General features: G+C 41.0%; 1 protein-coding gene across 1 annotated transcript in view; it reads right to left on the reverse strand.

The window, feature by feature from the left end:
* Positions 1-3,551, reverse strand: part of tmem144a (transmembrane protein 144a) — an 11,701-nt gene extending 8,150 nt beyond the window's left edge. Inside the window, exons 1-4 of the mRNA XM_036583723.1 lie at positions 3,281-3,551; positions 1,750-1,908; positions 713-835; positions 29-128 (exon numbers count right to left, since the gene is read on the reverse strand). Of these exons, the coding sequence (XP_036439616.1) occupies positions 29-128; positions 713-835; positions 1,750-1,906 (380 nt within the window). The 5' untranslated portion in view covers positions 1,907-1,908; positions 3,281-3,551. The remainder of the gene's footprint in view (positions 1-28; positions 129-712; positions 836-1,749; positions 1,909-3,280) is intronic.
* Between the last annotated feature and the right edge of the window lie 7,004 nt (positions 3,552-10,555).

Raw genomic sequence — 10,555 nt, forward strand, 5'->3', positions numbered from 1 at the left:
CAGTGCTGCTTTTGAGGTTTGAGCTTACCGAGAGCTTGCCCAGCCCATGAGAAGATTGAAAGAAGCCCATATCAAAAGGCCCAGCCCCAGACCAATAGTCTTCACTATTGGAACCACTGTGACGTTACCTACAGAGTAAAAACAAACACCTTATAGACCCACTCTGAAAATACGAGCATCATTATCAATGCAGCATCACACAATGTCATTGCTAAAAATAGTTCATTTCTTGAAAAGTCTGAAAATAGATTCAGAGATGTGTCGCCATAATATAACAAGTAAATTAACTGAATATTTACAGTTGGCACAAATAATTCAAATACTTAAATTAATTATGTTGGTATTACTTTTTCTATTTAGTATTTGATAGCTTTGTCCTTTTTCAAGCCATTAAATTGTAGCCCCAAATAAATTTAAATCAGCAAAGTTTTTAATTTATGAAAAATAAAAAATATATACATTTCAGCTTGTTTAGTTCAATGCATTGTAAATTCATGCCAAACATCCATGACACGTCACCTCAGAGCACAACAAACTGCACCAATTTCTGTGACCATTAAAGCTAAAAGACTGAAAATCCCTCAGAAGGAAATCATGTGTGGAAGCCCATCTTGTGCAGTAACAGGTTGGTATAGCATAAAATATTTTTTACAATGCATTAAAACATATTTACACCTTTACTGCTGATACAATGGAGTAAAGCTGTACTTACCTGTGGCCCAAATGGCTCCCCCCAGCATTGCCAGAGGCCAGAATTTTGGGCTCCTCAAGATTATATTTGCCACCAGAGACACAGTCCATATAGCAGCACACAGAACCCACTGGAAGAACATGCCTGAAACACACACACACACACACACACACACCACACACACACACACACACGTTAGAAAATGAGTCCCAATGTATTTTTATACACTGTCAGGATGTGGTGGCATATCTATATCTATACGTCGTAACAGTGGCGAAAAAATAAAAAGGGCACCTACTGCACGACATGGGGCCTCACCCGGCACAAAAGCTATGATGCCTTATGTATGATTCATGTTACAAAGTGAACTATAAACCCTTTCTATTTTACAAACTCCTCTGATGTACAACAGAAGGAACTACCAACAAAAACACACACGCAGACATGATAATGTCAGTGAGAGAGCTATGATTTGGGAGCCTAGTAGACGACAGCAGTCACTCAAGTGAATTGAAAAAGCAATTCACACCAAACCTTAAAGTCCTGTGGGCATTTTGTACAAACTACCCTCAAATAATTTCCCTAGGGACAGATCTGTTCACTTCAGCTTGATCTCCAATTTGAGTCTACAGATTAGCATAGAATCAGCTAAGCAAGGTGCCTGTTTAATTAGCTCCACTAGAAGGGCACTCATTAAGACACGTTATTGAATCTTCTTGCTATAGAAGCACATTATCATAATTTATTGTATGAAGGGTCACCCTAGAGGGCACTTAATCAGTTTTTCCCTATATGAAGGGCAGCCAATAGGACACTTCCTCTCATTTTTGCCACTCTAAAGGGCACATTTTATTGACACTTTTTTACCATGGAGTCACCAAGGAGGGGACAGTCACCACCCCTAACCCCCCTCCCCGCCACCAGCCAGAGAGTCATAATAATATATGTCCCTATATGCAATAATATTGTGTTCCATCACAAAGTCAGGATCATTCTGTTGGTTCTGTAGGTTAACTTGGTTTTTCCTACAAAAGTAATGAAATGTTTTAGTGTCTCACCATCCCCGGTGTCGATCTTCTTCACTGGGACGAAGTTGCTCCCATAGAAAACAACAGACACAGCGCAGGACACAAAGCCGTAGGTGAGGTCAGTGGAGGAGCTGTTGGTGCTGTTAGAAGCTCCAAGGAGGCGGGAAACATCTACCAGCGACTCCATCTCTGAAGTTCACAGTGTAATATGTCAATATATTGTTCATCACAAAAAAACACATACACTGGAACGTAAAAGACAATCACTTACGCACATATGTACTTCATACCTATGTACTCAGACTCATCCTCTGCTTGATAGAGTAGGCAGATGTATTATTTACTAAAAACCTAAATTTTGTGACCCCTGGTTCTTATCACCACCACTGTGAGGAAATCTGAACCATTTTAAACTATCAAAATATCCCACCTGCCATTTAAATACAGGTAATATTTTCTGGTAAGGTGATTTAAGCCATCAAAATACTGTATAGTCTGTGAAGGAATTACAGTATTTTATTGAACAGGCAGCAAGAGAGAACCACCACTGAGCACTGCTGAAAGATAGCAGGCAGATCACCTCCAACCATACACTTCCCCTTCACGGCAGACACCACACTGACTAACCCACAGCACAAAATGACACGTAACACATGTGCACATCATTAAACTAACAACAGCAACTTATTTACAATTAATGTCTCTCCTACTGTGAGAGTGACGCTTACCAAGGGCCTCTTTGCACTCTTACAGTAGAACAAGCTGGTGGAGGGATGGCACAATATCTCACCTGTAGTTTTAATGCTGGTAGTATTTTCCTATAAAGAGATTCAGGCCATCAAATTATCCTACCTGTAGTTTTAACGCTGGTAGTATTTTCCTATAAAGAGATTCAGGCCATCAGATTATCCTACCTGTAGTTTTAACGCTGGTAGTATTTTCCTATAAAGAGATTCAGGCCATCAGATTATCCTACCTGTAGTTTTAACGCTGGTAGTATTTTCCTATAAAGAGATTCAGGCCATCAGATTATCCTACCTGTAGTTTTAACGCTGGTAGTATTTTCCTATAAAGAGATTCAGGCCATCAGATTATCCTACCTGTAGTTTTAAGGCAGGTCGGATTTTCCTATAAAGAGATTCAGGCCATCAGATTATCCTACCTGTAGTTTTAATGCTGGTAGTACTTTCTGATTAAGAGATTAAGGCCATCAGATTATCCTACCTGTAGTTTTAATGCTGGTAGTACTTTCTGATTAAGAGATTTAGGCCATCAAACCTACTGCTACGGCTTTATGTTCAGAGCTCCCTATAAATATAAGCCAAAATAGGTCCTGCTATTGTTACAATGTCAAGCTTGTATGCAATACAAGAACACTTTGTGGTGCTATACAGAACCATGTTTAAAAAGGTTCTATATAGAACCATTCACAGCACATTCTCCATCGGTTTGAAGAACTATTTCACCATGCAAGCAACCATTTAAGCACGCAAATGGTTCTGTGTAGAACCAGTGATGATAAACAGAACCATTTTCAAACACTCAAAACTTTGTGTGTTACCTTCGTGCAGGTGTGAAGTGTCAGCGCTAATCAGGTAATCAGGTCACAGAAGAGCGCTGGACTCAGCGGCGGCGACTCGACCACTCAGCTAAACCGAACACAGAGGCGCTTCTCATCAATGGACCCACATTACTGCTGTTCTGCTATATCCGCGAAGAAAAGGCCAGGAAAGCACAAACAGACAGAGCCTCTAATTCATCCCTCCACACAAAACTTCCGCGTTCACAGCTGGACTGTCTCGTCCGCGTTACTCGTGTCAGCTGACTGCAGAGGCACATGACACTTAAAGCCGCGGAGGGGCGCAGGGCGCATGCGCGAAGACAAACCGCCACCTCCACAAACTAGAGAACAGGCCCATTATCATCCACCAACACTGAGCTCCCTACAGAAGTGCACAGGAACCTCTCAGTACAGCCATCAGCACAGGAACTGAGGTTTACTAGTGCTGCTTTTCTGGTTTTAAGATCTTTTGGGTCTAAAATAAAGTGCTGAAACTCCAAAGTAAGAGGTGTGATTGACAGTCAAAGCGGTACAGGAGCTGAACCAACAGAATTAAAAAGAAGCAAAAAAAAGGGAGAATTAGGACCTGAACTTGAAGCAGTAAAACTGACCCAAGGAAAAAAGTAGATTACTTTCCTTACAAATACCTAAGTATGAATAAAACAGACTTTAAGTGCAGTAAATCCTGCAGTCATTTGAAATGACCTAACACACACACACATCATCTAAACCGCTTATCCTTCTGGGTTGCTGGAGCCTATCCCAGCTGTCATTGGGCGGAAGGCAGGATACACCCTGGTCGGGTCGCCAGTCCATCGCAGACAGACAGGCATACACATTCACACACACACTCACACCTAGGGGCAATTTTAGTATGTCCAATTGGCCTGACTGCATGTCTTTGGACTGTGGGAGGAAACCGGAGTACCCGGAGGAAAGCTGCACAGACACGGGGAGAACATGCAAACTCCACACAGAAATGACCCTGGTCATCCAGCCAGGAACCGAACCCAGGCCATTCTCACTGTGAGGCGACAGTGCTACCTACTGCGCCACAGTGCCGCCAATGACCTATCACATTCCCAATTACTGATTTGGTAGAGATTTAGAGGTTCAATTCCCCACCCAGGCAGGGCTAGACCCTAAACAATTCCCTTATCCAGGGACAGATCATGGTCTTATGGCCCCTGAACTCCATCAATAATGGAAAAGATCCAAAAAGTGAGATTAAAAGATTTCACATTTGTAGTTTTGTCTCTACATCGTTTTTGAATCTTCTAAATGTTGAAATTTATACTAAAAAATTTAAATTATGTAAATCACATGCTATGGCCTTTGCAGCAATTAGACAGCTGTCTGTTCTCCCATCGTAACACAGTTCAAGATATTTTTAGAATCTATGCCAATGCACACTGAAGATGTTCTGGCAGCTTCTGGTGGCCCAATGTGTCACTAAAGGTTTTTCCAATAATGTGTCCTGTATGTTTTGCCAATAGATATCAACCCTACAGAAACCATTCTAAAGTCCTTCACTGTAATACTAATCTGTGCCACTAGAGGCCACCGTTGCTCTCATTCTCTCATAGGAACACATTTCCCTGATCTCCCATTAATTTTTCAACATTGCATCTTATGAGCAGTCGACAAAGTGTTCTCAGACTAAACCACTGCAGCTGTGCAATTTGCATTTTCAGTGGCACAACTAGGCAAGACAAGCGCTCTGTAGCAACCAGGCCCCCTAACATCTATCTTAGGTCCCCTTTGTCACTACTTCTGCAATTTTACACCCATTACTCATGGGTAGCTATGACAACTTAATCATGTTGTCATTTCAACTTTAGCCTACATTAGAACACCATTTTGGTTGAGACATGGCAACTGAATATAAAAACAGCAAATTACTTTACATTTTTCATGAAAATGAAGGTCATTTTCTTATGGGGGTCATTCTTTCGTTATTATTTTGGGGCCCATAATATCCTAGTTGCCACTGTGCATTTCCATGTCTTGAATCGTCCCAACTATAAAACGTTCAAGGACGTCTTCATAATGCCGGCGCAGAATGTCACAATAGTCCAGGACACATTCCTGTAACAGAGAATCTTTGCTTCAAGCTCTCAATTTATGATGACTATTTGAATAAATGAATATATAATCAGCAGGAAGACAAGCATTTGTCTTTTATTTAATAGGTATGACTTTGTTCTTGAGCATCGCTTCATGTTGTTTCAATGTTAAATGAGTGTTGGAGGACAGTGAAAGGACTTCTCTCCCACTTAATGGTTTATTGATCAGCTGCTTTAACTCTGCGGTTATGCTGAAGGGAAGTAGTGAACAGTCAGCTGACCTCAGGCCCTAAAGAAGGATGTCAAGCATGGGACCCAATAAACCAGTGAATCAGTCCTGTTGTCCACCTGTGCTGCATGGTTTCGTGTTTTCCCATTCTGACACACCTGATTTGGCTCAAGAAGGACTGGATCATTAGCTAATGATGTTACTCAGGTGCAAGGAAAACATAAAGCTGTGCAGCTACTATGTAATCTCAAAAAGACTTGCATGTGTGATTTCTAACACTGTATCACATATTATATACCCATTAAAATGGATAAAACATGTTGCATAGCTTTAATATGGATATTTTTTTCTGAACTGTTGCTTTAAAAACCACTGATATTCAAACTGTCCAGGTTTCAATGACTGTGTCAAAAACCACATACCACCATACACCATGCTAATGAATGCACTGCCAATTGTGGTGTGCTATTTGTCTAGAGTTGCCATAAATGTTAAAGCTGTAAATAATTAAAAGAAGGCCAACTTAACGTGACTGAGATCAGTAATCACAGTCCAGTTTTCCCTGCTTCAACACAGCTGACCCCATTAATAAAACACTGATGTTTTCTCTTAGTGGTGGGGGTGTCACGATCCTGGGGGTGTATGGTGTTTTGTTTTTTTGTAATCACTTTTCCCCTAGGATTGGTGTCTGGAGGGTCTGATTGGATACAGTAGGGGGCGCTCCAGTTACTTGAGGGCCGTTGCGGCACTGCAGGAGGGGGAGGGGGCTGTTCCAGTGGTTGCACCTGTGCCATCAGCCTCCACCTGACCAGACCAAGCACCTGAACCTTTTGTGAACTTGTGTTATTGTTGTATGAGTTTGCCTAAATACCTGTAAAGCTCTCTTTTTCTAAGTAAGGGGGTGAGTGACCTATGGTGTTTATTGTTTTCTCCTGGTTTGGGACAGGGGAGGTAGTCTTATAACTGTCATTTTGTTTTGAGTTAGATTACTTATCTTTTGTTTCTAGTTTGTTTTGACCTTATCTCACCCCCTGAAATGTATCTTTTGTGTAAGCCCATGTGCATTTGACCAGTTTAAAACTAAACTTACCAGCTTTTATAAGATGGTGCCTTTAACTTGTTCAAGTTAAAATAAATAAATGCTGATAAGTGGTCAGTTATTTGTAGTTGGTGGTGTCTTGGTCTGGCAGTCAGATGGCGTTGGCTTGTTTTTTTTTTATGTACAGCCTTAAGTGTTCCCCTAGACATAGGAGTTCGTAACAGTTGGTTAAATAATTTAAAAAGTATTTGACTAATGCATTTTCATACAAGACAACTAAGCAACTACTTTTAGTTTACAACTTAGTTGTAAACACAACTATTTCAATACAGTTATAAACTGGTTCAACCAGCTGAGCTTTTCAACCTGAAAATATTTGTATCATTACCAATTAGATTAAAGAAAAAGGCTGGCAGATTTATTTCTGACCACACAATAAAGAGCAAATATGAGCACAATAAAAATGTAAGTATACTTTATTTACACCACATCTACTGTGTGCTTTTGAGGAATATGTGCATAAGTTTTGTACCATATGAAGTTATGAACTGCTACCATTGTTTACTCTAAACTTGGTGCATGGAGGCCGTACTTTAGCCTGACTAATTTCACTGTGAGTTACTTACATGCTTCAAAATTAGGCTATATTACAGCCACTAAGAGTTGATTGAAAAGGCCAGAAATATCAGCACCCTTACTGTTTTTTCATCCATCTATATTGGCATGAAATCAGAACATTTCTAAAGAATTTTGGAGCATAAGGTAGGGCCCAGTGTCAGTAAGCTGGGTCTCTGTCAGAGGTCATGGGTCTTTCATCAGGACAACTGCCCAAAGCATACATAAAACAAACACGCAGAAATGGTTTAAGACAACGCGCCGGTCTGTTCTGAAGTGGCCATAAATGAGTCAATCTCATCGAACACCTGTGGAGATCTTAAAGCAGCAGTTGGGAGAAAGCACCATTCAAATCTTTCAAATATAAAGGACCTCTTTCCAAAGGGTGTGCTACCAAATATGAAGTTCAGGGTGCCAATCATTTTTATTTGCTTGAATATACTAAGTTCTGAGTGGACAAGAAGTAGTGCAATATAATTAGTGAAATGAAGTGGAAATCTATTTTTGCCAATGTCAGCTGTTTTTGGAGTAAAACTAATTGTTTTATAGCAATTTGTGAGTAATTTGGAAGAAAAACTGCAAAAGTGGCAGTATTTCTGGCCATGACCGTAGGTGTGAATGCTGTGACTCATTCATACAACTACTTGCTAAACAAAAAAAACTTTCATGGTACAAAAAAAGTCTTCGGAGTGAAACTGTCAGCATTTACAGATGTTGCTATGGGAATACAACAAGATGACCAAACCCATGTTCTATTTGAACCTTTAAAACTACACAAAATATTCAAGTCACATATTACTTTGCATTGGGGTTGTGCCCCACTCTTCTTAAATGGTTGTACAACATAGAAACCCGTCTAATTGGTCTTTTGCTGGGTCCTAATTAGTTGAGACGTCTGGCACAGGGCTGCGATTGGCTAGATATGTTAAAACGAGTCTGTGATTGGCTGGTGATTTTATCGAGGAACTGAGCACAGCAAGAGGGAACTTGACTGCTGAGTTGCAGCTGCCATGCCGGTCTGTTTGCCCAGGGGCTTCACTCTGTGTGTGGGTAAGTGTGTCCTCAAGGAGAATACAGAATCACATGAATAACATGTAGCAGGCTCATTTACTCAAACACATAAGTGATCAGAGCCTGTCATGTAAAACACAAAAGTGAACACAATGTTTTGTGTGTGTATGCAGGACAGTCTACTATTAAAGTGTGCATCCACTGCATGCACCCTACTGAGCCACAGCTGCTGTTTTACCATGAGAAGACAGAAATGGCTTAAAGCGATCTGAGTTAAAAACATCAACAAACTCCTCTCAGTGCTTTTTTCAAAGCATTCATCCATTTTGCTGAGAATGGTCGAGATTAAATGACTCAAAAAGGACAAGTTTGTTCTAAAGACTGTGTGCCTAGTGCCAAGTGAGCTGGTTGTGTGTCTGTGTGGCCATTCAATGCCTGCTCTGGGTCAGTGATTAGTGGGACACTGCCAATATGCAAATAGGCCTACTCATAAAAAATCTAATCTGGCTGGCAATGGAGGTACAATAAGGGTTCATCTGTGTTCCCTAAATGCCAGAGAACACTGACCGACCAAACACCAACAAACACAGACAGAACATTTGGTTGGGTCCTGAATCTAGAATGTTCTATTCTCATTCATTCAGGAAGTTTTGGCTCGGCACTTTCTTTCAACATTTTAAAAATAACCATAAACATTAGAATGGTGGTGTTTTATTCACCTTAAAGGTTACATAAACGTACGCTCAAGGGTCACTATCTGACTCTAAGGCACTAAAATATAACATGATACTGCCCCCCCCCTTCGCAGCTATAACTTCCACTCTTCCGGGAAGCTTTCTACAAGATTTGGGAGTGTGTTTGTGGGACTTTTTGCCCATTCATCCAGAAGAGCATTTGTGAGGTCAGGGCTCTGTGAGGGCCAGTCAAGTTCTTCCACACAACTCACCCAGCCATGCCTTCATGGTCCTTGCTTTGTGCACTGGGGGTCAGTCATGCTGGAACAAAAAAGAACCTTTCCTAAACTGTTCCCACAAAGTTGGAAACTTACAATTGTCCAAAATGTCTTGGTTTGGTGAAGCATTAAGATTTCCCTTCACTGGAACAAAGGGTTCTAGATCAACTCCTGAAAAACAACCCCATAGCATTATCCCCCCTCCACCAAACTTTACAGTTGACACAATGCAGTCAGGCAGGTAATGTTCTCCTGGCATTCGCCAAACCCAAACTCGCCCATCAAACTTGCCAGGTAGAGAAGCGTGATTCATCACTCCACAGAACGCGTTTCCACTGCTTCAGAGTCCAGTGGTGGCGGCTTCACACCACTTCATCCAGCGCTTGGCATTGTACATTTTGATCTTAGGCTTGTGTGCAGCTGCTTGGAAACCCTTTTCGTGAAGCTCCCAACGTGCAGTTCTTTTGCTGATGTGGCTTCCAGAGGCAATTTGGAACTTGTGAGTGATTCAACAGAAGATAGGCACTGTGCACTCTGTGAGTTTGCTAGGTCCACTGCTTCGTGGCTATGCTGTTGTTGCTTATCAGTACAACCCATTCTACTGCCAATGGTTTGTCTATCGAGACTGCAAGACTATGTGCTTAATTCTATCCACCTGTAAGAAATGGGTGTGGCTGAAACACCTGAACTCAGTAATTAGGAGGGGTGTCTCAATACTTTTGTCCATATTGTGTACTTCTAGAACGGAAAGGAGGAGAACGTTCCACGTAAGAGTGTGAATGAGAACATTCTGGAAACTCAACTGCTGCACACAGGTACTTCACATGAACTTAATATTTGGGTTTGTTGGTAAATTTGGGTCAGGGTTAGAGCTGGGCAGTATGACCATATTTATTGTTATTGTGATTAATTTCATCACAAAGTTTTCTGAGCATATTGTAGATATCGTCAGTACTTAAAAACACTTTCCAACTGCATGTTTGAATAAAAAGAGCATAATTAGTCCTGTTTAACTGAATGTAGTGCAGCACAGTATGTGAAAGGTTGAATACAAGTAATTGGGTTCAGTTTTTAATAGTATTTTTAATAATTGGCACTACTTTAACTGATCAGATGTCATAAAAAATAAATACTGTGACACATCATGTATCATAAAGACTTCAAGTGAACTAAAGTATTGTGATGTTACATTCTGCCATATTGCCCACCTCTAGTGAGGGTGCTCTGGCCTTTCAGTGTACAATTCTGAAGGTACTGCATCAAACATCTGCCCAGAATAATCTGCCTACAACTAGCAGCTCTCTCCTTCTGCCAATCCCCTCCATCCTTGTTTCTGTGGAGGAGAAGAAAGACAATGTTGACT

The sequence above is a fragment of the Colossoma macropomum genome, unplaced genomic scaffold, assembly GCF_904425465.1.
Source record: "Colossoma macropomum unplaced genomic scaffold, Colossoma_macropomum, whole genome shotgun sequence".
NCBI classification, from domain to species: domain Eukaryota; kingdom Metazoa; phylum Chordata; class Actinopteri; order Characiformes; family Serrasalmidae; genus Colossoma; species Colossoma macropomum.